Source organism: Cygnus atratus, chromosome 10 (assembly GCF_013377495.2).
Source record: "Cygnus atratus isolate AKBS03 ecotype Queensland, Australia chromosome 10, CAtr_DNAZoo_HiC_assembly, whole genome shotgun sequence".
Classification (NCBI taxonomy): domain Eukaryota; kingdom Metazoa; phylum Chordata; class Aves; order Anseriformes; family Anatidae; genus Cygnus; species Cygnus atratus.
Window position 1 is genome coordinate 12,414,834 of NC_066371.1, and position 27,721 is coordinate 12,442,554.

General features: G+C 68.5%; 1 protein-coding gene across 1 annotated transcript; it reads right to left on the reverse strand.

The window, feature by feature from the left end:
• On the reverse strand, positions 1 to 27,721 carry COL7A1 (collagen type VII alpha 1 chain). The gene is made up of 96 exons (XM_050712804.1): positions 27,705 to 27,721; positions 26,729 to 26,810; positions 26,284 to 26,464; positions 26,048 to 26,207; positions 25,874 to 25,967; positions 25,608 to 25,766; positions 25,277 to 25,440; positions 25,077 to 25,206; positions 23,399 to 23,509; positions 23,163 to 23,309; positions 22,946 to 23,062; positions 22,723 to 22,872; positions 22,414 to 22,542; positions 22,155 to 22,301; positions 21,914 to 22,039; positions 21,699 to 21,842; positions 21,490 to 21,615; positions 21,264 to 21,410; positions 21,057 to 21,176; positions 20,837 to 20,983; positions 20,571 to 20,690; positions 20,313 to 20,459; positions 20,098 to 20,234; positions 19,610 to 19,736; positions 19,389 to 19,532; positions 19,133 to 19,293; positions 18,996 to 19,037; positions 18,830 to 18,856; positions 17,618 to 17,671; positions 17,399 to 17,467; positions 17,203 to 17,316; positions 16,947 to 16,973; positions 16,587 to 16,649; positions 16,437 to 16,496; positions 16,126 to 16,170; positions 15,487 to 15,522; positions 14,966 to 15,025; positions 14,831 to 14,866; positions 14,583 to 14,663; positions 14,406 to 14,441; positions 14,290 to 14,334; positions 14,128 to 14,199; positions 13,911 to 13,955; positions 13,768 to 13,794; positions 13,653 to 13,694; positions 13,467 to 13,547; positions 13,290 to 13,325; positions 13,159 to 13,194; positions 12,959 to 13,039; positions 12,770 to 12,805; positions 12,490 to 12,561; positions 12,306 to 12,350; positions 12,081 to 12,116; positions 10,962 to 10,997; positions 10,745 to 10,849; positions 10,241 to 10,279; positions 10,105 to 10,140; positions 9,873 to 10,004; positions 9,474 to 9,683; positions 9,355 to 9,390; positions 9,091 to 9,172; positions 8,887 to 8,921; positions 8,653 to 8,697; positions 8,348 to 8,410; positions 7,952 to 7,996; positions 7,708 to 7,827; positions 7,625 to 7,660; positions 7,401 to 7,436; positions 6,787 to 6,849; positions 6,663 to 6,698; positions 6,479 to 6,559; positions 6,305 to 6,373; positions 6,058 to 6,216; positions 5,909 to 5,953; positions 5,761 to 5,805; positions 5,604 to 5,639; positions 5,188 to 5,313; positions 4,820 to 4,855; positions 4,353 to 4,397; positions 4,241 to 4,276; positions 4,098 to 4,133; positions 3,961 to 4,017; positions 3,763 to 3,834; positions 3,590 to 3,661; positions 3,309 to 3,389; positions 3,180 to 3,233; positions 2,948 to 3,001; positions 2,810 to 2,872; positions 2,647 to 2,709; positions 2,338 to 2,454; positions 1,985 to 2,062; positions 1,856 to 1,909; positions 1,614 to 1,662; positions 447 to 572; positions 146 to 325; positions 1 to 53 (listed from the first exon to the last, which is right to left on the reverse strand). Exons 2-96 carry the CDS (start codon positions 26,799 to 26,801, stop codon positions 1 to 3), a joined length of 7,854 nt encoding a protein of 2,617 aa, XP_050568761.1. The 5' UTR covers positions 26,802 to 26,810; positions 27,705 to 27,721.

Genomic DNA, 27,721 nt, shown 5'->3' on the forward strand with positions numbered 1-27,721 from the left:
CTACGCCTCCGGCCGCCCGCCCGCAGCGCTGCCGGCACCGCCCCGGGGGGCACCTGCGGAGAGAGGCGAGGTGGCGTCAGAGCATTGTCCCTGCTCCATGTTAACACAGCCTGTGCTGTGCCATGCCGTGCCGTGCCATGCCTACCTGCCCCCGTCTGCTGCCCGCAGCGCAGCTCGCACTCCTGGCGGCTGCCGAAGCGGTTGGTGTTGCCCCCGCAGCCGCTGTAGACGAAGGGCCGGCACTCGGCGGCTCTTTGGCTGTAGTACCAGCGCAGCGTGTAGCGCTTGCAGCCCCCCTCGTCCAGGGGCTGCCCGCAGGGCGAGGCTGCGGGGACACGGGGCGGTGGTGAGGGCACACGGGGTGCAGCGGTGCTGGAGGCACGGGGCAGCCCCGCACCGCGGCACCTCCAGCCCAGCTGCTCTCCCTGCGGGCAGCGGGAGCTCACCGTCAGCGGCAGGCTGCTCCGAGCTGTCTGCCTCCAGGGCTGCCTCGTAGTCCTCCTCCTCTTCATCCGCGTAGGTGCTGTCGTACTCCAGGTCGTTGGTGTCCATGAGGACGTGCCTGTCCTGCCCTGCAGGCAGCACCCGCCGTGAGCAGCCCCCATCACCCCCCCATGAGCAGCCCCCATCACCCCCCACACTGCCCTTCACAGCCCTGTGGGAATTTGGGCACCCCCAGGTACTTGTGAGCAAAGGGCTGGGCACCCGCAGAGCAGGGGTAAAAGGGACGGTGACAAAAAGCAGAGGGATGGCACTAACCCTCCTCCTCCTCCTCCTCGGCGTGTGACAGCTTCAGCACAGGGACGAGGTGAGCGCTGGGAGCAGGGAGCGGCTGGGTGGGGGGGTACTGGGAAAATAGACCTGGGGGGGAGGGCAGCACGGGCATCAGTGGGATGCGAGGGGACCCTGGGGCACTTTTCTGCTGCTCCCCAAGGGAAACCCTCCCCTTGAGGGTGCAGAGCAGCCCAGCACCTCCCGGGCACTGCTGCAGCCCAGGGATGGGGTCCTGGGGACACCGCGTCCCCCAGAGGCTCGGAGGTCCCTGCTGCCAGCCCCTGGCACAGCAGGGATGCCACACAGCTCCTCTTGGGAGGGGGTTCCAGGCTCTCCATCACCTGTTTGGCTGCGTTCCCTCTCCTGGCGGACACTTCTTCCTCCTCCGTGGGCAGCGTGAAGGATGCTCCTGGCCTGGCTCCCCCAGCCTCCTTGGAGACAAAGCCCCCAGCTCTTCCCGTGCCCCCCCACAGCCCCCGTGCCCCATCCCACCCATCACTGTGCCCCCATCCCCAGCCAGCTCGCCTGTCCTGGCTCTGGCTCCCAACACCACAGCAAGGACCAAGGGGTACCAAGGGGTCCCAGGGGGTCCCAGTGGCCTCCAGACCCCCAAAAAATGGTGGCCTATCTGGGGGCGCAGCCCAGAGGGGCAGGGGCACAGGGAAAGGGACGGGGACACAACCTGAGTGCTCACGAGAATCCAGGCGCCGCGGGAGCTGCCCTCCGCACGCTGTGGGACAGACGGGGCAGGGGTTAGGGGCGGGGGGGGGTCAGGGGCTGTGGGAATTAGGGGCTGTGGGGACAGACCCCCAGCCCCGGGGCAGGCGGGGGATGCTCACCGCAGTGCTGGCTCATCTCCTGCCTGACGTAGGCCCGGATCTCCTCCTCCTGCCAACGAGCAGGGGGGGAACGATGTGTGTCACAAGGGAAATTGGGATTAGAGATGGGGAAAACTTTCCCCCGGGCTCACGTGCTGAGCAGAGCCCGGAGGTGGGGCATGCTCCTCCATCATCATCAGTGGGACAGATGCGGTGCCCTTCCCAGCCCGTCACCCCCGTGCCGGGGTCCCCCAGCCCCTTACCGTCATGCCCGGCTCCCCCTTCTCCCCGCGGAGCCCCTCAGCACCAGGACTGCCCTAGGGACAAGCAGAGCAGAGGTGGGAGCTGTGCCCGGGGCTCCCCAGGGCAGGGCCGGGTGCCCGCTCACCCACCTGCTCTCCTCGCTCGCCGGGGATGCCGGGCACGCCGCGAGCCCCCATCACCGCCTGCCCCGGGGGGCCTCTCTCCCCCTGCAAAGGACACGGGCTCAGGGTCTGGCCAGTGGCTCCCCTGCGAGCCCCAGAGTCTCCCTGCCCTCCCCGGTGCCCTGGGTCCAGCCCAGCCCCAGGAGAAGGGTCCCAAACCTCCCCTCTCCTGTCCCCTCCCTGGGCAGGGGGACACAAGGGAGGTCCCCAAAGCCACAGAGCTGGCAGGGCAGGTACGGAGCTGGGACACAGCTCCTGAAGCCACCACCCCCTTGGCCTCTCCGGGGACAGGTCGTGCCCCCACCGCAGCTCGAACTCACCTTCTGGCCCTGCATGCCCTCAGGTCCTCGCGGGCCAATGCTGCCTGGGGGGCCAGGGGGGCCAGGAACCCCGTCACTGCCCCGGGGGCCGGGGGCACCAATAACACCTGGAGCACCCTGCGGGAGAGCAGAGGGACGGGCTGGAGACGTCCCAGAGTGGGCACCGGGTCCATGCTCTGTCCCCACAGCTGGGGTGTCCCCAAAGCACCAGCTTTCGGGAGTATCAGGGTCCGATGCCCCACGGAGCAAGGCTTGATGCTGGTGAAGCCAAAGCGATGCGATGGATATATCCCCTCCCAGCCCGCTTACCCGGTCTCCTTTCTCCCCCTGGTCTCCTTTGGCTCCCTGCTGCCCGTCGAATCCCCGGTCGCCCTGGGGAGAGGAAGGCGCAGGCAGTGGGCGATGGAGGGGAGGAGCCCCAGGACCATCCCCAAGGTCCCAGCATGGTTCTCCCTGCCCCACCCTGCCCTACCTTGGGTCCCATGAGTCCCTCCTTCCCGGGGGCCCCCGGCACTCCTGACAGCCCCAGCTCTCCCTGCGGGATGAAGCAGATATCGGTGAGCCCCCGCTGTGCATCCGCACCCCATCCCAGTGCCACCCCGGCGCTTACCGGCTCGCCTTTCCTCCCCGGCAGTCCCGAGCGCCCCGGCAGCCCCGGCTCTCCCTACAGCAGGCAGGAGAGAGGCAGGGTGGGCGTCAGTCCTTGCCCTCGGGGCTCACCCCGAGCAGGGGACCCTCACTGGGGTCCCTCTGACGCCTCTGCAGGGCTGAGGTCCGGGCTCAGCCATCCCCGGTGGCTGAGGGACGGACGGAGGGGCTCTGCAGCGTGGGCACCCGCTCACCTTCTCGCCCTTGTCCCCGTCAAGGCCGCAGGCGCCTTTCATGCCGCGGTCACCCTGTGGGGACAGGGGGAGTCAGAGCCCTGCGCGGCCTGCACGGGTGCTGGCCGTCGTGCAGCGGGGACGACCCACCTTGGGGCCACGCATGCCCAGGTACCCCACGTCCCCTTTCTCTCCCCGGGCTCCAGCGATGCCATCCCGGCCAGGCTGGCCCTGCGGGAAGCGCACAGCGTGATGGGGACCCATCCTGCCCCATCGCAGCGTGGCAGCAGCACCGAGACGTGTCTCCTCACCGGCTCTCCCGGCTCCCCTGGCACGCCGACTTCTCCCTGGCGAAGGCAAAGGCAGGGCTCAGGCCAGGGGACGGTGACCCCAGCACCCCCAGCACCCCCAGTGGGTGCCCAGCCCCTTACCTTCTGCCCGCCGGGGCCGCGTGCCCCGGGGAAGCCCGTGGAGCCCTTCTCGCCCTGCTCGCCCCTCGCCCCCTGCAAGCAGAAACGTGGGGCACGGGGACACCGACGTGCCCGGGTCCCTCCAGCCCTGCGTGTCCCCCAGCCCTCCAGTCCCCCGTCTCCCAGCCCCATACCTTCTCTCCGGGCATGCCCTGCTCGCCCTTGTCCCCCTTGTCCCCTTCTGAGCCCTTCAGGCCACGGTCTCCCTGCAGAGGGGGAAGCAGAGGGATGGGGTCAGGGAGATGCACGTTGGGATGCGGGGAGCCAGCTCCCCAGGGCAGGACCGTGGGGACAACGTGCCCCCTGGCAGCGAGGAGCCCCCCATCTCTTACCGGCTCCCCCTTGCTGCCCCGCACCCCAGCGGGCCCCTCCACCACGATGCTATCGCCCTGTGAGAGATTTGGGTTGAGCAGGGTGGGGGCACGGCACTGCTGTGCCCCCCGCTGCCACCCCAGCCCCAGGGTCTCACCTTGTCTCCCTTGGGCCCCATGGCCCCGACGTCTCCCTGCGGGGACGGGACGGTGAGATGTCGTGAAGATGGGAGGGGGCAGCACCTCCCTGGGGAGGTGTCCCCCCCTCCCAGTCCCTCAGCCCCCAGGGAGGGTCCCTTACCTTGTCCCCGCGCTCCCCTCGGGCTCCAGGCAAGCCCTGCAGGACAGAGGAGAGGGGTGGTTGGGGGGGGACACACACACAGCTGGGGGGGCAGCGAGCTTTGAGTACGTACCGTCAGCCCGCGATCGCCTGCCAGCCCCGGGCGCCCGTCTTCACCCTGCGAGGAGGAGAAAAGGGGATGTGAAGGAAGGGGTCTGGGATGGGGGCACCCCCAGCGGCACCCCGTGCCTGAGGTGGGGACATGGGGGACTGGTGGTGGGATGGGGGGGTCTGTGGTGGTGCCTACCCGCGGTCCTGGGTCGCCACGCTCGCCTCTGGCTCCTGGCAGCCCGGCCCCGGGGTCACCCTGCGGGGGGAAAGCAAGATCTTGTCCCCATCCCAGCTGCCCATGGCCCCAGCTGTGCTGTGTCCCCCCCCCGCCATGCCAGGGGACATCCTGTGACCCCCCCCCCGTACTGCCCCAAGAGCCTGGCACAGGGCAGGTGCCCACGTGCCATCTTCCAGAGCGGGCTCAGCACCACCCGAGGTGGGGGCTGCAGCCCCACATCCCCCATGCTATAGGGCCGTCCCCAGTCTCACCTTGTCACCCTTCTGGCCAGAGGCCCCAGGTGTGCCCTAAAAGAGAGGAGAGGGTGAGCGAGCCACGGGAAGGTGGTGCCAGGGCCCCGTCACCCTGCCTGGGCCAGGATGGGACCAGGGACAGATCCTGCCCCCGCCCTGGGGGCACCACAGTACCGGAGCCCCCCGTACCCACCGCTGGCCCCGGGGGTCCCAGGGGTCCTGGTGGTCCTGCGGCACCGTCCCTCCCGGGAAAGCCGATCAGCCCCTGGTGGGGACATGGTGCTGAGCGGGCAGGGACCGGGGCAGGGACCGGGGCTGCTGAGACCCCGCTGCGGCTGCCCGAGGCCACCCCGTCAGCGAGGCCAGGTGCTGGCCGCTGCCGTTACCCGCTCTCCCGGGGGACCTGGCACGCCAGGCTGCCCGCTGTCCCCTCTCAGGCCTGGCTGTCCCGGTGCCCCAGCGATACCCGCTAAGCCCGGGGGTCCTGGGGGTCCTGGCAGGCCGATGTCACCCTGCAGCGGGGAGAAAAGAGACGTGGCCCAGGGAAATGGGAACGTGCTTCTGCCTTGTCCGGCTGGGCCGGGATGGCATCGGGCACCTGGGACATGGCAAGAGCCGGGGGACACAGGGACAGGGACAAGGGAAGGGGCTACCTTCAAGCCTGGAGGCCCGTCCTGTCCTGGTGGTCCCCGCACACCGACACCCGGAGAGCCCTGCATGGTGGGGCAGAGAGCACGGGGATGGTCACCCCTGGGGGGCACGGGGTGCCCGGGCAGCGTGTCCCTGCGGCAGGGACACTTACCTTCTCTCCCTTGGCTCCGGACGCCCCCTTGGCTCCCTGCAAGGACACGGAGCCGTCAGGGAGGGCTGGGTTTTGGGGGGTGGCTGGGGCATGGGGTAAGGGGGGGCTCCCCTTGGGAGGTGACGGTGCTGCCCTCCCCCCAGTGCCCCCTACTCACGTCTTCCCCGGGGTCTCCCGGCTCTCCGGATCCTCCGGGCTCCCCCTGACAGGGGGACACAAGCAGACAGCAGGGGGGTGTGACTAGGGGGGGCAGCGGAGGTGACCGGACCCCCACGGCCCCCTCCGTGCCTGGGGCAACTCCTCACCTTCTCTCCCTTGGGGCCGGGCAAGCCCCGGGCACCTTTGGATCCCTGGGGAGGGGGAGAGAGGCATTAGGGATGGGAGAGCAGCACCGGGGAGGGGGGCTGCAGCACCCCGGGGGGGCACAGTGCAGAGGTTGAGGGCACCAACTCACGGGCTCGCCCAGCAGCACTCCCTCCAGCAGCGCCGGCTCGCCCTGCAGCGACACGAGGCTCAGCACCCTGCGGACCCCTGCCCACTGCGGGGTGGGGGCCCCCCACGTACCCCAGCTCCTTACCTTCTCGCCCTTGGCACCGGGGGGGCCGGTGATGGCCTGGGGCGCAGGGGAGAGAGGCGTCAGGTTAGGGGGGCTCTGGTGCGTCCCGGCGAGCAGGGCAGGCTGCGGGGAGCCCTGCACTTACCTGCCCCGGGGCTCCGGCGTCCCCTGGCTCCCCTTTGGGGCCGGCAGGGCCCGAAGGTCCCGGCACACCCTGGCACAAAGCACGCAGCTCTCAGCCGCGGCTGCCAAAGCTCCGCAGCCCGTGCTGAGCCCCTCAGCCCCGGAGCGATGGCACCGGGCTGACCGGCCTCGTTACCATCTTCCCTGGCATCCCCGGCTCGCCATCCTTCCCCGACACGCCGTCCCGGCCCGGCACGCCCGGCTTGCCGCTCTCCCCCTGCGGACGGCACGGCGGGGATGGGGCTGTGTGCACCCCGCAGCCCCCCAGCCCCTAGGGGCCAGTATCCCCGCGGGACGACGGGTGGGGAAGGCACGCTCACCACTTGTCCTGGCAGCCCGGGGGCACCCTGCGGACCCTGTAATGGGGGAACGACCAAAAATTAAGCCAGGACCCAGGCACAGGGACGGGAAGCTCTCAAGGGATCGGTGCCTGCAGATACCTACCACGAGGCCGGGGGGGCCAGGGGGGCCAGGCAGTCCCATGCTGCCCTGGGGACCGGGCAAGCCCTGCAATGGAAAAAGCGGGGTCAGAGAGGAGATGCCACCCTGGCACATCTCTCTGGGACAGCCAGGACATCAGCTGTCCCCTGGGAAGGGCTGTGGGTTCAGGGACCAGGCTGGCGCTGGTGGGGAGGGAGTGGAGGCTCACCCGGATGCTGGCACCAGGCTCCCCCGGGTTACCCTGTGGAGACAGCACCTGTGTCGGTCCCCGTGCCCCAACGCCCCTGCCACCACAGCCACACCGCGTCCCCACATCCCCTGAATCCCCCAGGGGCTGGCTCCAGCAGGGGACCAGCCCCACATTTTTCCCCACAGCCCCCAGTGCCAGCAGGGCACCGTGCTTTCTTCTGCCGGGTCAAATGTGGTGGTGATGATGATGATGATGATGTACCTTCATCCCAGCTGGGCCCTGGGTCCCTGGGGGGCCAGCAGTGCCCTGCAGGGAACAAGGTGACATTATGTCCTCGTGGTGCCTGCTGGTGGCACGGCTCCTCGGGATGAGGAGGGGGCAGCAGGACAGCGTGGTCCCAGCACGGGGACACCGGGGGGGTCCTTACCGGAGGTCCTGGTGGCCCCGGCTCTCCCTGGTTGCCCTGGGGGGGAGGAAGAGATGCGGTCAGCGGGTCCCCAGTGCACGGTGGCTCTGGGCACTCACACCAAGCAGGGACAAGCCCGGCCAGATCCCACCAGGATGCGCCGTGCCAAGCACCCACGGAGCAAGAGCCAGGGGGATGGTGACATGCAGGGGGACGGTGACATGCAGGGGGGGACGGACACCTACCGGGCGTCCCAGCACGCCGGGGAAGCCTGGCAAGCCCTGCAAAGAAGCATGTCAGAGCCAGGGGGTAAGCGGGACCCCGGCACCTCCAAGCGGCCCCGCTTGCCCCAGAAGTTCCCCAGGGGATGAGCATGGTGCCACTGCGCAGTACCCGGCTGCGGGGTACTTACTGGGGGGCCGGGGGGCCCTCTAAAGCCCTGCGGGCCCTGTGGGGGAGGGAAGGAGGCAAACAACATGTGAATGCTCCCGCTGGGGCTGGTGGCAGCTGCTGTGGGACCACGGGACCTTCCCACCCCTCCCAGAACACATCCCCCCCGCATCCCCACTCACCGGCTTCCCCTCGGGGCCAGCCAGACCCCTCTCTCCTGGAAGGCCCTGGAAGAAGAGGTGGAGACAGTGGGGTGGAGATGGGGCCATGGGGATGGTGGAGACGGGAATGGAGATGGAGATGGGAACAGAGATGGGGAGATGGGGAAGATGGAAATGGAGGTGGAGACCATGGGGATGAGGAAGATGGGGATGATGGAGTTGGGGGTGGAGACCATGAGCATGAGGATGAGGATGGGGATGAAGACCATGGGGATGATGGGGACGGGAATGGACACCATGGGGATGATGGGAACGGGAATGATGGAGACAGGGATGGAGACCATGGGGATGAGGATGAGGACCACGGGGATGGAGACCATGGGGATGATGGGGGTGGAGGTCCAGTGCCATACTCACCGGGGAGCCATCCCTGCCCTTCTCGCCAGGCTCTCCTCGCTCGCCCCGCGGCCCGCCTTCACCCTGCCGTGGGGAGAGGCGCGGGGTTGTGGGACCTGCACTGCAGGCAGGGCCGTCCCCGTCCCCCCGCCTGCCCCCACGTCCCGCTTGCACCCAGAGAGGGGTGTCCCCAGCTGCGCCCCTGCCCAGGGCTTCACTGGCAGCACACGGAGAGGGGAGAGCAGAGAGCTGGTGCCGAGCCCGGAAAGGGAGCGCAGGAGGAAGAGAGAAGCGGAGGAGCCACGGGAGACTTACTACACGCAGACCTTATCTCCTTTGGGTCCTCGCTCGCCCTCGGCACCCGGCTCACCCTGCAGGGAGGAGGAGGAGGAGGAGGAAGAGGGGATGTTGCCAGCCTCACGTGCTGCAGCTGGGATGCCCACCCGCTGTCCCCTGCCCCAGCCCAGCTCGTCACAGCTGTGGGGTTGTCACATCGTTCCCAAACAGCTCCGGGGGGCTGGCTCCGTTGTCGCCCTACTCCTTTCTCCCCAGGCACGCACCTTTGCTCCCTTGGGTCCGGGGGGGCCGCGCTCCCCTGGGAAGCCCATCAGGCTGCCCTCCATCACATCTGCCTGCGGGCACAGCTCCGTCAGGGCTGGCACCCAGGGGACCCCCGGGAGGTCCCCGAGTGGCACAGCCCTCCCCAAGCCCCCCATGCCAGGGAGCTGGACGTGGACACCCACCACAGAGGCACCAGCCGGCACCTCTTGGAGAGGGTCCCCAGCAGCATCTGTCACCTACCTTGGGCCCTGGGGGACCTGGGGGGCCTGGCAAGCCATCTCTGCCCTAGCCATAAGGAAAATAGGGGGAGCATCAAAGGGACAGCGGAGGAAAACAGGGCAGAGCCAGCCCCAGCGTGGCTGACCCTGGCCCCCATGGGGCAGCCCTGTGCCCCCCGGGGTGCTCCCCATCACAGCACCGGGGGACAGAGGGGGGGACACTGGGACGCTGTCCCGGTTTGGACTCACCTGCTCACCCCGGTCGCCCTTCTCGCCCCGGTCACCCTGGGGAAAGGAGGCAGTGGGAGGTCATGGAGCTGTCCCCAAGCATGGGGGCCAGGTCCCCCAGCCCGCATCCCCTCACTCACCTTCTCGCCGGGCCGCCCGGCCTCCCCCAGCTCCCCGGCCCGGCCCGGCACCCCCGGGATGCCCGGCTTGCCAGGCTCCCCCGGCTGCCCAGGCGGCCCCTCGGGGCCCCGCTCGCCCACAGCCCGGCCTGCAGGACCCTGGGGGCCGGGGGCACCTTGGTCCCCTTTGTCACCTTTGGGTCCTCGCTCACCGGGGAAGCCTAAGGAGCCCTGCAAGAAAAAAACACTCAGGGCTGCCAGAGCCAGGACCGTGCCAGGCTGTAGGGTGGGCACCCCAAGATGTACAGATCGGCTGGATCTCTGAGCTAGACGGGAAGGGGGACACAGGGCTGTGAATTTGGGTACAGCAGGGGGGTGGGAAGGTGCCCACAGAAGCCCCCGGATCCCAGCAGCGCTCACCTCCCGTCCCGGGGGGCCCCTCTCTCCTGGCTCCCCCCGGCTGCCCTTCTGCCCCCGCAGCCGTTCGGACACGGGCAGAAATGAGTCCGAGCTCCCGTCGTAGGCACCCGTGAGCTCCTTAAGGGATGAGACCTGGGAGGGAGGAAAGAGGCATGGCTCAGGGGGTCATGCTTCCCGGTCACGGCACCATCCCCAGCCCTGCCAAGCGCAGGGCAGCTCCCAGCCTGCCCACCTTGATGCCGAGGGCTTCCAGGCTACGCTCGATGTTCTGCAACAGAAGGACATTAAACAGGGAGCTGGTGTCATGCTGCTGCCACCGCTGGGGTTCTGGGGGCTGCTCCAGCCCCATGGGGTGGTGGGGAACTCACCACTGCAGTCCCGGGGTCACCGCGGATGCCAGGTCGCCCCTATATTTAGAGTGAGAGGGAATGAGATGTACAGCAGGAAAGGGGAGGAGGCTGGTGCTGCCCTCAGTAGGTTTCAGAGTTAACATCACGAGGTGCTGCCTAGGCAGGGCTGCGGTTCTCTGGGGTGCTCCCAGCTTCCTGGGCTCAGTGCTGGGTACTCACCGGTTCCCCTCGCGGTCCAGGCTCCCCTTGGTCCCCCTGAAATACAGCAGAGGTGTCAGGGAGAGCAGGGGCCCCAAAGGACTCGTCCCTTGGGGCATGGTCCCCCCCAGAGCTTTGCCGTGGAGGGCTGGGGTCAGGAACACACCTACCTTGGGTCCAGCAACCCCGCGGAGGCCCGGTGACCCCTAGAAGACACGGAGGGGACACGATGGCACCCACGGACACGGGGCAGTGCCCCAAGGGAGCCGTGGGACAGGGGTCCTGCTGGCCCCGGCTGGCACCGAGGGCTTGGGGACTACAAACCTGGCCTGGGGGGCCAACCTGCCCAGGGATGCCGGGGAGGCCAGGGGGGCCGGGGGGCCCAGGCACGCCGCTGTCCCCCTGCTCGCCCTTGGCACCGCTGCGGCCCTGCCAGGAGAGCGGTGTCACCCTGGGACACGGGTGCCCAGGCACTGTCCCCAGCGGGGACACCCCACCACCACACAGGGCAGCAGGGGAGCCCCAGCTCAGAGGTACTCACGTCTCTGCCAGGGGCCCCGGCATCGCCTTTATCGCCCTGGCATTGGGAAGGGAAAAAAATAGAAAAAAATAAAAAAGAGAAAAAGAAGAAAAGGACTCAGTAAGTTTCTCAGTAAGTTTCCCTCAGTAAGTTTGCAGATGACACCAAGCTAAGTGCGTGTGTCGATCTGCTCGAGGGCAGGAAGGCTCTGCAGGAGGATCTGGATAGGCTGGAGTGATGGGCTGAGGTCAACTGTATGAAGTTCAACAAGGCCAAGTGCCGGGTCCTGCACCTGGGGCGCAACAACCCCAAGCAGAGCTACAGGCTGGGAGATGAGTGGCTGGAAAGCTGCCTGGCCGAGAAGGACCTGGGAGTATTGGTTGATAGTCGGCTGAATATGAGCCAGCAGTGTGCTCAGGTGTGCTCAGGTGGCCAAGAAGGCCAACAGCATCCTGGCCTGTATAAGAAGCAGTGTGGCCAGCAGGTCTAGGGAGGTGATTGTCCCCCTGTACTCGGCTCTGGTGAGGCCACACCTCGAGTACTGTGTTCAGTTTTGGGCCCCTCGCTACAGGAAGGACATGGACGTGCTCGAGCGAGTCCAGAGAAGGGCGACCAAGCTGGTGAGGGGTCTGGAGAACAAGTCTTACGAGGAGCGGCTGAGGGAGCTGGGCTTGTTCAGCCTGGAGAAGAGGAGGCTCAGGGGCGACCTTATCGCTCTCTACAGTTACCTTAAAGGAGGCTGTAGTGAGGTGGGGGTTGGTCTGTTCTCCCACGTGCCTGGTGACAGGACGAGGGGGAATGGGCGAAAGTTGCGACAGGGGAGGTTTAGGTTGGATGTTAGGAAGTACTTCTTTACCGAAAGGGTTATTAAGCATTGGAACGGTCTGCCCAGGGAGGTGGTGGAGTCACCATCCCTGGAGGTCTTTAAAAGACGTTTAGATGTAGAGCTTAGCGATATGGTTTAGTGGAGTACTTAGTGTTAGGTCGGAGGTTGGACTCGATGATCTTGAGGTCTCTTCCAACCTAGAAATCTGTGTCTGTGTCTGTCTGTGACTCAGAAGGTTGCGTCCCCAGCCCCAGAGCCCAGGAAATGGGGTGCCCACTGTGGGCACGGGGACGGCCCAGGGCTCTGCTCCTCACCTTCCTCCCGTCCTCTCCTGGTGTCCCGTCTTCTCCCTGCAGATGGAGGCTGTGAACCAGTGCCAGACCCCAGTGCCCGAGCCCAGTTCCCCTGCCATGGGCACTGGGTGGCACAGGGCTGGGGCCCTTCACCCCACACCTCCCCCACCCTCGTGTCTGATTGGGGTTTCCAGCCCTCGGGGTCCCCGGGGGTGCCCCGAAGCCAAGCCCCGCTCCCCTACTCACGTTCTTGCCGTTGAGGCCAGGCTTGCCATCGTCACCGGGTTTGCCCTGGTGGGAAGCAGAGGCGGTGAGAGACCCCCCAGAACACGGAGCCAGGGGGGCTCCAGGCAGACAGAACCAGCTGGGAGCAACCACAGAGGGCACGGGGCAGGGCACGTCCCCGTGGGGCAGGGCGTTTGGTACTCACGGGGAGGCCGGGCGGCCCCAGGGGTCCCACGGCACCAGGCGGACCCTGCTCCCCACGCAGCCCCGGCAGCCCCTGTGGGGAGAGGAGACAGGGGGAGGCCTCTGCAGCCGAATTTGGGAGGAGGGAGCAGGGCCGGGGACAGTGGCGCTGTACCCGGGCTGGGGACGGTCCCGCTGTGCGGCCCCAGAACAGGGAGCACGGGGCAGGACCGCAGTGCCTTGTGAGGGCGATGTCCCCAGCAGGAACACAACCCCAACCCGTGCTCCCAGGAGGTACTTACATCCCGGCCGGGGTCCCCCTGCTTCCCTGGGTCCCCCTGCGGACAAGAAGGATGTGAGGGAGAGCCTTTTGCTACAAGCATCTCCATCCTGAAGCAGAGGACGTGCGGTGGGACGGTTCCTCTGCTCCATCACCTCCTCCAGCCCCTGCAGCCCCCATTCCCAGTGCCTCTACCCAGCTCCATGCTCACCCTCAGCCCGGGGGGACCTGGGGGCCCAGGTTTCCCTTCCAGCCCGTTGCGGCCGTCCAGCCCTGGTGGGCCACGCTCTCCCTGTAAGTAGAAAAAAGAAAAAAAGACTCAGGATGCTTTCTCCAGCCTGAGAGCCTGGGCAGGGAGGTGCTACCCCAGGCAGGGACAGGGGTGTCACAGGGCAGCCCCCAGCCCCTCACCTTCTCTCCTGGCAAGCCTCGGTCCCCAGGGTCACCCTGTGGGGTGGGAGGAGGAGGGAGTAAGCCCCTTGTCACCCCCAACAGGGGGCTGAGTAGGGCACGGACCTCGCCGTGGGGAAGGGGGCACTCACCCGTGTGCCAGGGGGGCCGCGGGGGCCCTCGATGCCCTGCAAGAGAGAAGCTGCTCAGGTGGAGCAGGGGGAGCCCCAGTGCCCACCTTTCACCCTCCAGCTCTCCAGAGCACCGCTCGCCTCACTGCCCCATCACCCCCCGCACCGGGCTCCCGGCACCAGGCACCCCGCACATACTCTCTCTCCCGGCAGGCCGGGGGGGCCGGTGTCACCCCTGGCACCCTTCGCTCCGTCCTCGCCAGGGTCCCCGGGGTCCCCCTGGGGGGGGAAGGCACAGCAGTCAGAGAGCACTGCCTGGGGCCAGCACAAAAGGCACAGGTCCCCCAGCACGATGCCAAGCGCCCGGTGCAGGCTGTTTGTTACCTTCTCGCCCTTCTCCCCTGCTCCTCCGAGCCCCGCATCCACCTGCGGGGCAGAGAGGGGCCATCAGAGCGGGCATTGACCCGCCGATGGGGAAAGGGGTTTGGGCAGATCTTACTGATCGTCCCGGAGGTCCAGGAGGCCCCTGCAAGAAGGGAGAGAGGAGGGGGTCAGCGGGACCTGGTGTGTCCCAGGAGGGGACAGCAGGGCTGGTGGGGGACAGGCGGGTGGCTGCGTGCCGCCGGGGGGAGCGTCACTCACCGGCTCGCCACGGTCACCCTTGTTCCCTGGTGCTCCTGGGGCGCCCTGCGGGAGAGGGGATGGGCAGGGACGGGATGAGGGTACCCCCATAGGAAGAGGGTACCCCCATGGGATGAGGGTACCCCCACTGGGAGGGGACAAGGGTACCCAGGTGGGGAAAGGACAGGGGGTACCCCCATGGAGAGGGTGCCATGGGCATGCCCACAGTGGTACTCACGTTTCTGCCTTCGGGACCCGGGTCCCCGAGGTCGCCCTTCTCCCCGGGGGGGCCGCGGTACCCGGGCAGCCCCTGGGCAGGGGGGCAGAGGGGGACACACGTCAGCCTGAGCCACCCGGTTGTCTCGCCCGGCCCCGGTCTCCTCACCAGCCCGGCACTTACCCGCGGACCCCTGTCTCCGGGTTTGCCAGGCAGGCCTGCTTCGCCCTGCGGGACAGAGGAGGTGAGCGGGGTGGGGGGCAGAGGGGGGGCAGTGCTCCGGCAGGGCCCTCACTCACCGGGGTGCCTTCGTCACCTTTCTCTCCACGCTCGCCCTGAGGCACAGGTCAGCAGCAGCGGCCGGGGGACAAAAGGACAAGTCACCAACATCCCCATGTGCTGTTCCCCGCTGGCCCACCCCAAATCGGGGCCATGGCATCCCCCCCAATGTCCTCCCGGCCCCCAGCCCCACATACCTCCTTGCCACGCAGCCCTGTCTGCCCTGGTGTGCCCGCTTGGCCCGGCTCGCCCTTCTCGCCCGGCTCCCCTGGGTCCCCCTAGGTTGGGGATGCAAGTGGGGAGTGGGTCAGGGTGCCATGGGGGGGAAAAGGGGGAAAAGGGGCTCAGCACAGCACCCTCTGCTCCCCCAGGCGGTACCCCTCCAGTGCCTGACGGATGGACAGGCAGACAGACGGAGGGGTGATGCCTCCTGCAACGCCCTTACCTTGGGGCCGCTCCTGCCAGCAAGGCCAGGGATGCCCTGGGGGTCGCAGAAGGACAGCACGTGTTACGGGGGGCTGGGGTGGGTGTCGGGGTCAGACCCCCCCAGCCCCAGCCCCGCGGGCTCACCCGGACTCACCCGATCGCCCTGCTCGCCTTTGGGGCCGGCCGGGCCCGGGATGCTCAGACCAGGGTCACCCTAAACACAAAGGGGAGCAGCTTGGAGCAACGGGACTGGCACCATGTGACAGCAAGGGGGTGCCCGGGGGGGCCTGCATGCCCCCATGCCCAGCCCCAGAAGTACTCACACGGGCACCTCTCTCTCCCACATTGCCCTTGGGGCCAGGAGGCCCTTCTGGTCCTGGGAAGCCTCTGTCACCCTGCAGCAGATGAAGTGCCACCATCAGCCCCCCCAGACCTCCCCTTTCCCCACCGTGTAGCTGGGGAGCAGCATGGGCGTCCCCATGGTGCTGACGTCCAGCCCTGCTGCGCCCCGGGGACACCAACAGGGGGTAGGGGCAGGGACAGGGACAAGGCTACCTTCTCTCCTCTGGCACTGGCCACGCTGGTTGCCTGGGGGAGAAGCATTGGGACAGTGCCGGGCGCTGCCGCAGCTCCCTGTCCCAGGAATGGGGCGAGGTGCCGGGCAGCACCACTTACCGGCTGGCCGGGCTCGCCGGGCGCTCCTGGATCACCCTGGGGAAACATGGGTGTGAGTGCTGGCCCCCTCCCCACAGCCCACAGCTCCCTGGCACCCTGCTTCTCCCTCACCTTCTCGCCCCGTGGTCCGGCTGGTCCCGGAGCTCCCTGGTGAGGGGAGGAGACCTCAGGGGGCTGGCGGTGCCCGGGGACACGCACCCAGGGCACGGCCACCCCGCTGTCCTCAGGGTGGCATCGCCACCGCCCATGCTCACCTCTCTGCCCGATGGCCCCGGCCGTCCTGGGGCTCCCACTTCGCCCTGGAGGAAGAGAGAAAGACGAAGAGGAAGGTGCCAGGGACTGCATCTCCTAGGGAGGGCAGGCATCGCCCCAGCATGGCCACGGCCCCCCAGCCCGCCTACCTTCTCGCCCTCAGGACCCGGCGCACCACGGTCCCCCTGCGGAGCGAAGCAGAGGAGCGTCTCAGGCAGCCTTCCTCCCACCCCACACGCTGCCCCAAGCCCCACGGATGAGGCAGGGAGCAGTGCTGATCCCCAAATCCCACCCGAGACTCCTGGCAGTCACCCAGGGCCACAGCCTCCCCAGTGCCACGGGGACCCCAGAGGTCACCGAAGCAGGCAGCCCCCGTCCCCACCTCACCTTCTCGCCCGTCTCTCCCAGCTCGCCTGGCGCCCCGCGGTCTCCCTGGCACAGAAGATGGGGTTGGGGGCTGGCAGGACCCGCAGGGGGTGGCACGCGTCCCCACACAGCCCCCGGGCCCCTTTTCTCCCCCCAGAGGGGCTGGGGGATGCGGGTGCACCGCAGGAGCACCCTTCGGCCTCGCACCACTCACCTTCCTGCCCTGCTCCCCGGGCAGTCCCCGTGGGCCCTGCAGAGGAGGGCAGAGAAGATGTCACCTCCCGCGGGGGGAGGATGTCACCTCCCACCTTCCTTTGTCCTGGGACACTCACCCGGTCCCCTGGGTCCCCTGGGCGGCCGGGTGGCCCTGGCAAACCGTCCTCACCATCACCCTGGGGGGCAGGAAAGCCGGCAGCACACCGTGAGAGGGGGACGTGTGTCCCCGCCGCAGAGCCGGGGGGGGGGGCCCACCACCCTCTTACCTTCTCGCCCTTGGGTCCAGGGGTGCCGGCAGGTCCCCGAGGACCGGGGTCCCCAGGCAGACCCTACAAGAGAACAGCGAGGGGACAGCTCAGCCCCTGGGGGCATCCGGCTGCCCACGGCCCCGCTCCCCTTTGCTGGCCCAGGGGCCGGACTCACCGGGGGGCCTGGCTCCCCTCGGGGCGCTGCCCCATCCACAAGTCCAGGGGGGCCCTGCAGAGACAGGGGTGAGCTTGGTGAGCCTGGCGTGACAGCCCCACAGCTCAGCCCCTCCCAGGGAGGCTGAAGTGCCCTGGGACATCTTCACCCCCATTGAGGCATCGAGGGGGGCTGAGGAGCCAGGGGCACGTGGAGCCACTTACCCTCTCCCCTCGGTCACCTTTCTCCCCCTGCAAGGGTAAAAGGAAGAGGGTAAGGGTGGGTCTGGGCTCTCCTCATGCCTCACCCCCCCCCCATATGATGGGGCAACGGCTCACAAGGGGTATGGATGATGGAGGGGGGCACAGAGAGCAAACACGGCAAGGAAGGAGCCGCGCAGCACCAGGAGCATCACATTAGGGGACCAGCTTCAAGCTGCTGGCTGTCCCTCTGTCCCCATGCAGCACTGGGGGCACGTACCTTTACAAAGTCTCCCGGAGGTCCCGGTGGCCCCATGGGCCCCGTGGGACCCAGAGGGCCTGGATCTCCAAAGGGACCCCGGGGGCCAGGGCTGCCGGGGGGGCCAGGGTTGCCCTGGAGGAGAGAGACGTTCCATCAGCTGGGGGGGCACGGGGTGCGGGTGGAAACCCCCCAGCATCCACACCCCCATCCATACCGGCGTGCCCGGCTCCCCTTTCCGTCCGGGCAGACCCTGTCCTCCATCCACAATCACCCTGGGCTCTCCCTGAATGAGGGGAAAAATATAAAATAAGTCAGCGTCCCCACGGATCCCACCACGTCCCTGGGGCAGGACAACCTGGGGTCTCCCCAGCACCAAGCCCAAGGAGGTGCAGGTGGTGAGATGTCCCCCCCCAGCGCCGTGCCCCTCACCTACCGGCTCGCCTTTTTCCCCCTTCAGGCCAGGAAGCCCCGTCAGTCCCCGCGGCCCCTGGGGATAAAAGGTGGGAGTGAGCAGGGGTTCGAGGGGGGCGCGGGGTTGGGGAGGATGGGGCCATACTCACAGGATCCCCCCGGGGGCCGGGGACGCCCTGGGTGCCCTGGAAAACAACAGCTCAGGAGGTGAAAGCACATCCCTGCCGGGATGGGGAGAGGGGATGGGGTGGGATGGGATGGGGATGGGGATGGGGGCTCCAGCCAAGGCAGGACGGTCAGTACCTGCCCAGTACTCCTGGCCTGGGGGACACGCACTGGGGACAGCGGTGACCCCACCAGCCAAGGAGACCCCCTGGTGCCAGGAAGGGGTGAGCAGAGAGCTTGGAGCAAGCAGGGGAGGCTGGGTGATGGACAGAGCCATCAGTCGGGGCTGGATCGGTGCCAGCTCACCCACGGGGACACCCATGGGGACACCCACACTCACCGGCTGTCCGGGGGACCCAGGGTTCCCGGGACGGCCAGGGCTTCCTGGCCCCCCATCAGCTCCAGGGAATCCCTGCAGGAGAGAGAAGTGTCACAGCAGTGCCACAGGTGTCCCCAGCAGCGCTGGCCCCAATGCCACCTTCCCTCTGCACACCGAGCAGGGGTGTGATGGAGCAGTGGGGCTCCCCCCAGCTCCCTCCTCACCAGACGAATTTTGGGGGAGAGGATGAAGGGGCAGAAAGAGGCCCCTGGGGGCCAGGTCCCTGTGCCTGAGGACCCCAGGCAGTGCGGGTAGGGGGTTACTCACTCTGTCCCCCTTCTTTCCTGGCTGCTCGACACTCTCTCCTGGTGGACCCCGTGGTCCTACAGGTCCTGGGGGGCCAGGCAGCCCGTGGCGGCCCTGGGACAGCAGAGAGGACAGGCTTGGTGGCAGGTGGTGGCCAAGGGACGCTTGTCCCCTCCACTGCTGTGGCAAGGGCTGTGTCGATCCCTGCCCCGGCGCCCACCCGCCGGCAGGACGAGGGGGACACGGGGGCTGTGATGTCCCCCACCTCCCCCTGCACCCCCAAGCAGGACATTACCGGCTCTCCGGGAGGGCCCGGCTGCCCTGTACGCCCTTGTGGCCCCTGTGGAGACAAGGCCAGAGATCAGCATCCTCTGTGGGCTGTCATGAGCAGGATTTAGGGGCATAAAGCCCTGCCAGCTGCAGGGGGTACCCCAAAACACTTACCGCCTCACCAGGGTCCCCTTTATCGCCCTGCAAAGGGACAGAGTAAAGGGGTGAGGGGCTGCACCCCTCTGCCAGCCCCATGCTCAGCCCCACACTGTGCCGATGCTGTGGGCACGGCAAGGAGTCCCCGGTGCCCGCTCAGCCCCCACAGCACGGGGACGCTCACCTTGGGGCACTGCACGGCGCAGGGCTTTGGCTCCGGCTCCGGCTGGTGAGACAAGGGGAGGACACGTCAACCTGGGGAGGAAAAGCCCTACACCTTCCCCATGGGGGCTGCTCCCCCCAGGCGGCCCGGCCCCTCACCCTGGTGGAGATGATAGTGCAGAGGTCGTCGGTGAGCTCTCCCTCCAGCTCCTGCAGCGCGCCGCGGTTGGGGAAGACGAAGCGCGGGTCCTCGGCCGTCACCATGCGCCGCAGCTGCTCCCGGTCTGCCCCCTCCAAGCCCACCGCCAGCACCCGCACCCCTGCGCCAGCAGCACCCTCAGCACCTGAGCTGCAGCACCCGGGGGGTCCCCAACCCTTGGGGATCCCATCCTGCAGGGACCCCGTCCCCCCTCACCCGCAGCCTTGATGTCCCTGGCCGCAGTGATGGCATCGTCCCCAGAGGGGCCGTCGGCCAGGACCACCAGCACCGCCGGCACGCCGGGCCGGCGCCCCGCGCCGGGGCTCAGCAGGTAGGTCCTGGCGAAGGTGATGGCTGCTCCTGGGAAGGGAAAAAGGATGAGGGGGTGTTAACAAGGTCTCGCGGGCCGCTTCCCCGGCTCCAGCTCGTCCCCTCACCGATGGCATTGCCGCTGGGCTCTTCGTAGCGCATGGTGCGGATCTGCTCCAGCACGGCGGGCAGGTCGCTGGAGCGGTTGAGGAGCAGCCAGGGCAGGCTGCGGTAGCTGTACGTGGCCAGGCCCACCTGCGGGGTGTGGGAACCACAGAACAGCTCAGTTTGGGACCCTAAAGACCCCCCGGCTCCAACCCCCTGCCATGGGCACGGCACCTCCCACCAGCCCAGGCTGCCCCCAGCTCCATCCAGCCTGGCCTGGGGCACCTCCAGGGATGGGGCACCCCCAGCTCCTCTGTGCCGGTGCCTCGCTACCCTCTGAGCGAAGAATTTCCTCCTAACATCTAAACTCCTGGTTAAAACCATTCCCCCTTGTCCTATCATTATCTGCCCAAGTAAATAGCCGCTCTCCACCTTTTTTATAAGCCCCCTTTCAGTACCAAAAGGGACAGGGGTGGCACCACCGCCCCCCACCACCACGGCAGCCCCGTACCTGGGTGCCATCGGGGCCCAGGCGTCCCAGGGCAGTGATGGTGTTGGAGAGGAGGCTGCGCACGGTGTCGGCGCCGGAGGAGCTGTCACGGGTGCCATGCACCAGGAAGACGATGTCACCTCGGGCGTCCCTGCAGACTGCCAGAGGAAGGGGTGAGGCAGCCACCAGCACAGGGCCATCACCGCCCCGCATCGTCCCCTGGCACCCGGCGGTACCTGGGCGCTCGCTGACGGAGGTCTCAGCCCCCGGCACGCTGCCGAGGAGCGGGCGGATGGTGAAGGTGTAGCGCTGGCCCAGGCGCAGCCCGGAGACCTGCTGGGAGCTGGCGGTGCCTGGCAGTGCCCGCTGTGCCTCGCCGCCGGCTGCCACCCATGGAGAGTCAGCCGGGATGGGGGCAGCAAGCCCCCCCTGGGGACAGCAAGCACCCCCCTGGGGACAGCAAGCCTCCCCCCCAAGCCACGTGCCTGCCTCACCTGCAGGAGGGCTCCAGGACAGGACGTACCCAGAGGCACTAGGGACGGGAGTCCAGGCAAGCGTTACGGAGTCTCTCCGCACGTCGGTCACCCGCAGGCTGGTGACACGGCCGGGGGCAGCTGCCGAGGGGGAGAATGGAGTGTCCCGGCCCCATGGGGTAGCCCCCATCCCTCTCCCGACCTCCCACCCACCACCCTTCTCCATCCTGAGACTGGGGCCCCGTGGCGGAGGGGCGATGCTCCCTTGGCCCCACGCAGCCCCTTACCGGTGACGGCAGTGACGGTGACGGGCGAGCTCTCCCGGCCGCCCACCAGGCTGGTGATGCTGACATGGTAGCGCCGACCGGGCTCCAGCCCCCCCAGGTCGTAGGAGCTGGATGCAGCCGGGAGCTGCTGGCTGCGCTGGGGCCCTCCTGCATGGGGACAGACAGATGAGGGGCCGGGGGACGACGTGGCCATGCAGGACGGGGACAATGCCGCACTTACCCTCAGCCGGGCGCCAGGCCAGGCGGTACCCGGTGCTGCCGGCCACCGGCACCCAGGCCAGGCGCAGGCGCTGCTCCGAGGCCTCCGTCACCTGGAATCCGCTGATGGGGGGCACCGGGGCTGCCTCCGCTGCAGGGAGAGGGGCAGGCATTAGGGCAGGTTTTAGGGCACCCCGCCAGAGTGCTGTCCCCGTCCCCCGGAGCTCACGGGTGGTGACGATGATGGAGACGGGATTGCCCTCCCGGTTGCCAACGAGCGCCGTGACCTTCACGGTGTAGGAGACGCCTCCCTCCAGGTCGGGGATGTCGAAGGAGCTGATGTGGCCGGGAACCCGCTGGCTGCTCTCCGAGCCCCCTGCCGAGGACCATGAGTCAGCCCCGGACGCTGCCACCATCGGAGCCTGTCCCCATCCCCTGTCTCCGTCCCACGGTACCGTCCCTGCGGCTCCACACCACGCGGTACGCGGTGGCTCCTGGCACGCCGACCCAGGTGACACGGGCAACGTTGCTCCTGGACGACTGCACCTCCAGCCGGGACACTGTCCCCACCTGCTCGGGCGCTGTGTGACAAGGGGAAGGCCACTGTCACTTGTGCCCACGGCAAATGGCACAATTGGCATCAGCAAGCAAGGGGCTGCCTCACCTGTCCGCCCCGTGGTGGTGACAGGGGGACCCTCACGGCCATCGATGGTGGCAGAGACACCGATGGCATAGACGGTCCCAGCTCGCAGCCCCTCGATGGTGAAGGTGGTGGGGTCGGCAGGGAGGAAGCGGGATTGCTCCTGGCCTAGAAGAGACAGCCAGGGTGGGGAGGGCTCCCACAGCATCACCACCCCACCCCACAGCCCCCACACTCACCATCACTGGCCCGCCACGTCAGCCGGTAGCCCCCGGCACCCGGCAGCCCCCTCCAGGTGACCTGCAGCTGGCTGGGACTGGCCTCCACCACCCGCAGCTCAGAGATGCTGCCCACTGCCGGGTACTCTGCAGCACCCGATGGCACCAGGGCATCAGCACGGGGACACCCCCAAGGGCCCCATGGCCACCCTGGTGCTCAATGGGGACAGCACACCGGGGGGAGCAGGCAGCGTGGACTTACTGACACGGATGTTGAGCGTGTCGGCGCCGCCCTCCCGGCCACCCACGAGGGCTGAGACACGCACCAGGTAGGTGACACCTTCCCGGAGGTCACCCAGCTCCAGCACCGTCTGGCCGCCTGGGACACGCCTCGTCCTCTCCGTGCCATCTGCCGGGAGCAGGGCGGCCGCAGGAGCCTCAGCACCGGCCAAGGTCCCCAGTGCTGTCACCCCAGCGGTGCCCCCGAGCAGTGCCCCCCCATCCCCATCCTGCCAGCTCACCCTGGGCGTTGCGCACCGTCACTTTGTACTCAGTGGCGCCGGGGACACCAGTCCAGCCCAGCCGTACTCTCCTGCCCATGTCCTCGAGGAGCCGCAGATCCGTCACGGCGCCCACGGGCACCTCCACGCCTGCAAGGGGACACGCTGAGCTGGAGCCAGGTGGCATTGCTGTCACCCTGTCCTTGGCCCGGGCTGGGACCGGTGAGATGGGAGTCGTGTGGCTCTGGTCCCAGCTTGAGCATGCCACAAGTGATATCTCAGTCCCAGGGCGCTGCTAACGAGGCTGGGGACAGCCCCAGGGCCACTCACCCGTCTGGAAGGTGGTGACAGGGGTGGCCACCTCCCCGCCATCGTAGAGCGTGTAGAGGGTGATGCGGTACTCGGTGCCCGGCTGCAGCCCCGTCAGCTGGTAGCTGCTGATGCTGCTGGGCAGCGACACCGTCCTGGGGGGCTCCGGTCCTGCGGGGATGGCAGTGTCACCGTGGGCTGCCAGCCCCGGGTCACATCGGTGACCGGGCGCCCTGAGCCCAACCTGTGGCTCTCTTCCACTCCAGGCGGTAGCCGCGGGCCTCGCGGAGGGCAACCCAGAGCACCTGGATGGCCGTGGGGCCCAGGATGTTGGTCCGCAGCGTCTGCTCCACACTAGCCTCTGCAAACAGACCCGGTGGGCTGTGTCACCCTGTCCCTTTGTCCCTGCCCCAGGACGAGCCAGAAGCCAGCGGCGAGCAGGGGCCGAGCCCACCACGTACCTGTTCTCTGCCGGACGGAGGCCGCGGGCCCCTCCAGCTGCCCGAAGAGCGGGGCCACTGTCACCACGTAGTCCGTACTGGGCTGCAGCCCCCCCAGCACGTGCGACGTCTGCCTGGCATCCAGCTCCACCTTGCGCCGGTCCTGCCCTGCTGGAGGAGGAGGAGCGCCGGTGCCACCACCGCCCTCCCGTCCCCCTCCTTCCCTCGGGGAGGCTGGGGTTGGGGCCAGCACCTACCTGTGAGGGCAGCCCAGGAGAGGCGGTAGCCGGTGGCACCAGTGACGGGCTGCCAGGCCAGCAGCATGCTCTGCGCCGACACGTTGTGCACGGCCACGTGCTGCACGGCCGCTGGGCGCTCTGCGGGCAGGATGCGGCCGTCGTACCCGCGGGTGGTGCCACTGAGCACCACTTTCCTCGCAAAACTGCCCGGTTTGGGGCAGCGCAGAGCGCTGCGCCCCCAGGTGCCGCACCACCCTGCAGAGCTCCCCTCCCAAGCAGGCGGTGCCGGGCCCCCAGCGCCTTGCTTTTAGGGCCTGGAATGCTTTCTGCGGGTTAAGGCTGGCTGGGGCGGCTGAAGGGGTTGGGTTGCCAAAGCTGGAGGCTTTCAAAAGGTGTTTCCCCAGGGCCTCAGCCCCAGCCCTGCCCGGAGATGCTTTCACCACCCTCTTCCCTTGTGGAAACTGCGGTTTCTTCCCAGAAAGCTCAGGACATGAATTAAACAAGAAACTATGGGGGTTTTCATCCCCATTTTTATGTCACTTGGGGTAAAGCTCCTGTGGAGACACCTCCAGAAAGCTGTGAAGGAGCTGAAGGTGTGCACCAGGCGCTGAAGGGGCTCAGAGCATCACCCCGCAGCCACCAGCCGTGCTCACCCCTCACCACTGAGGCAGCAACAGGCCAGAGAGGAGCCCTATCCATCCCCAGAGGCCCCCCGAGGTGACCTGAGGAGCTGTCCCCGCTGCCCCCTGCCACTGCCGTGCCTGGGGACGGGTGCACGGTGCTTACGTGTCCGTGCAGTGAGGGTGGCCGTGGCCGCGGGCTGCTGCGCGTGGCGCGCCCGCAGCGTCACCACGTACTCGGTGTCGGGGCGCAGGTTGCTGAGGGTGGCTGACAGCGCGCCGGCCCCCAGGCTCCTCTCCTCGCCCTGGGCTGCTCCTGCAGGGGGACACAGAGGGGTCCGGGCAGGGGCAGGGACACGGCCCGTGTCGGGCCCAGCAGGGAAGGGGTGTCTGCGGGCCGGCTCCTCGCCCCAGGGATGCCAGGCAGTGCCAGGGGTGGGGAGCACGGGGCGAGGCTGGGATGGGGGCCAGGCACGGGCACTGCAGCACCCGGGGGCAGGGAGGGCCCGCCAGGTGCAGCGGCACGGCCGGGGTGGGGGTCCACCGCCTGCCCCCCACGTGTGCCCGTGGGTCGCGAGCACCCAGATGCATGCCCCAAGCCCTTGGGGGTGAGGGCCCTGCCTGGAGCTTCGGGGTGCGGGAGCCCCCACCCAGCCCCTGTGCGCCTGCGATCCCACACGCCCCGCAGCTGGGGCACGAGCACCGCCCGAACACACGCGTGTGCACGCCCGTGTGCTCGTCGCAGTCCTGGTACGCGCCCCAACCGCTCACCCAAGGGGGTCCGGGTGGCACCGTCCCCTCCTGGGGGGGACCTGTCCCCTCACCTTGCGCGGTGTAGCTGAGGACGTAGCCCTGCGGTGGCTCGGGGCCGGGCTGCCAGGCCAGGCGCAGGAAGGACGCTCCGGCCTCCACCACGCGGAAATCCAGCACGCCAGCACGGCTCTCTGGGGACACGCGGGGATGGGGATGAGCCCCCATGGACTGCAGGCACCCAGCACCTGCCTGGGCCCCACCGTGCCTCCCGGTGGGCGCTCAGGGGTACCCACGGGTACCCAGGGGAATTAAGGGGTACTCACGGGTGCGCGCCCGGCCTGAAACTGACTCGCCGACGCTGTTGGCGTACTGGGCGATGACGGTGACCAGGTACTCCGTCCCCACGCGCAGCCCCCGCAGCACAGCGCTGGTCTCCCGGGGGCCCAGGCTCACCTGGGCAGGGGCAGAGTCACCCCAAGCCAGGCAGGGGACCCTGGGGACCCCAAGCCGGCGCGGGGCTCACCTCCTGCCTCTCGGCCACGACGGGCTGCCCCAGCCCCGTCAGCGGGACGTGCTGCACCCTGTAGCCGGTGACGGGGCCGCTGGCCGGGGTCCAGCGGATGCGCAGAAGGTCAGGGCCTCGCTCCAGGATCTCCAGGTTGGAGGGGCCAGCGTGGCCTGGTCCGTCTGTGGGGGACAAGTCCCCGGGGGGGCCGAGGTCCCCAGGGGGGACCGACCCACAAGGGATGGGGATGAGGGTTTTATTGCAGCACCACGGCAGCTGCACTCAGAGCGGTAGCGAGCTCTGCCAGCAGCCCCATCCCAAACGGAGGAGGACGCGGGGGGTCCCGTACCCAGGGTGCGCAGGGTGCCCCCAGAGCTCGTGCACACCCGGCGCGTCATCAGCGGCACCAGCGTGCCCAGCAGCTTGAAGTCGCCGACGTAGTAGAAGAAGAAGTCGGTGGGTACCGAGGCCACACGGACCAGCTCCTTCTCGTCGGCGTTCTTGATCCCTGGGGGGGTCGGGGGGCAGCGGGTGAGGGCGGAAACCCCAGGCCCACTGGGAGCCCCCCTCACCCCGTGGTCGGGGCAGCAGCTGGCACGCTGGGGACTCGCTCACCCACGGCGAAGACCTTGATGCCCTGGCTCTTCAGCTTCACGGCCGACTGCTCAGCATCATCCTGGGACTTGCCATCCGTGATGAGGATGCAGATCTGGAGGGCCAGGGGAGAGCCATGAGACTCAGCCCAGGCCCGTGCACCCCCTGAGGCATCCCAAATGCCTCCCCGTGTACCTTTGGGACCCCGGGCCGGACATGTGTGGGACCGAAGAAGTTGTCAGAGATGTAGCGAAGGCCAGCACCGGTCCGTGTGTTGCCACCCTTGTAGCTCAGCTGCTGGATGGCCCTCCGGACACCTGTGCCGTTGGCGTGCTGGGAGAAGGTGAATTCCACCCTGGGGGGCAGAGGGGGACAGGTCACCCCCCAGCCCTGCGGTCCCCCAGCCCCACACCTTGTCCTAAATGGCTCACCGCGGCTCGTCGCTGTACTGCACCACGGCGAAGCGCACCGCCTTCTCGCCCACGGCGTGCACGAAGGGTGCCACCAGGTCCTCCATGAAGGCGCGGACGGCGCGGAAGTTGTTCCTGCCGATGCTGGACGAGCCGTCCACCAGGAAGGCGATGTCGGCCTCCAGCACGTCCTCGCACACCACTGCGGGACAGCACCGGTGCTCAGGGCACCTGCCCCCTCTGCACAGCTGGAGCGGGGCTGGCACCCTGGGTACCCCACGGCACGGGACCTCCAGAGCTGTCCCCTCTCCCTGTTCTCATGTCACACCGGTGCCCCTTCCACACCCCATGCCCAAGCTCAAGGTCTTGGGGTGCTGCAGAGCCCTCGGGGAGGAGAAGCCGGGCCCCTCTCACCCCCCTGCAGCCTGGGCAGGCACCGCTGCGGTGCCCGGTGCTCAGCACCCACCTTGGCTCCTCTTCTGCGCCACGACAGCCGGGGGGCCCAGGAGCACGGCGAGGAGCAGGAGCCGGCCGCTCATCGTGGGAGCCTGCGGGACGGCGGGGACAGGGTGCTGCTGCCGCTGCCCTGCGCCTCTGCGCACGGTGGTGCTGGGCGGGTGGGGCAGAAGCAATAAAAAGTAAAATGCAATAAATGACAAACATGGAGAGCTGCAGAGCTGCCTGCTGCAGGATGCGGGCAGGATGAGCAGGCAGTGGATGGGAAAGCTGATCCACAGGGAAAAACCACGTTAGGGAGCAGCCCCGCGTGGGAGCGCACAGCCACGTGCATGCCCAGTGCCTGGCCCCGCTCCAGCCTTCCCCGTGCCACCCATCTGGGCCCGGCCGGGGCTCCGCTCGCTGCCCGGTGCCCAGGACCAGCAGGATGGTGCCCAGACCAGGCGGGAGGCTGCCAGGCAGGGTACAGGGTGCGCTCGGGCTCTTGCCTCCACAGGCCCGTCCCGCTGCCTCCTCCCGCGCGCCTTCCCAGCCTCGCCGTGCCTCGGTGCTGCTCGCCCCGCTGCTCCTGCCCACCGGCACCCCGCACCCTGCCTGCAGCGGGGTGGCACAAGCAGGGTGCTCGACCCCAGGAATGGCAGTGCTGGGACGTGGGGTGCCCACGAGCACCCACACCCCGCTGCTTCCTGCGCTCCCAGCTGGGCATGGAGATGTTAGGGGTGTTGGGGTGCATAGCACCGACCCCGTACCAGGGCACAGCACCCAGCCTGGCCCCGTGGGACACCACCGCGACCCGTCCGAGCGCAGGAGGCACGAGGAAGGCGAGGACCCTCGGATGCCCAAGCCCCCCGCGCACCTCTCCGCGGGGCCAGCGTGGGAACCCCGGCAGCGGGAGGCTGAGCCCGTCCGTCCTCCGCGGCCACCCCCAGTACCCCCCCGGTGCCCCCCCCTCCTCAGCACCCAGCCTGCGGGCTGCGAGCCCCCACCTCCTCCCGGGGGCGCC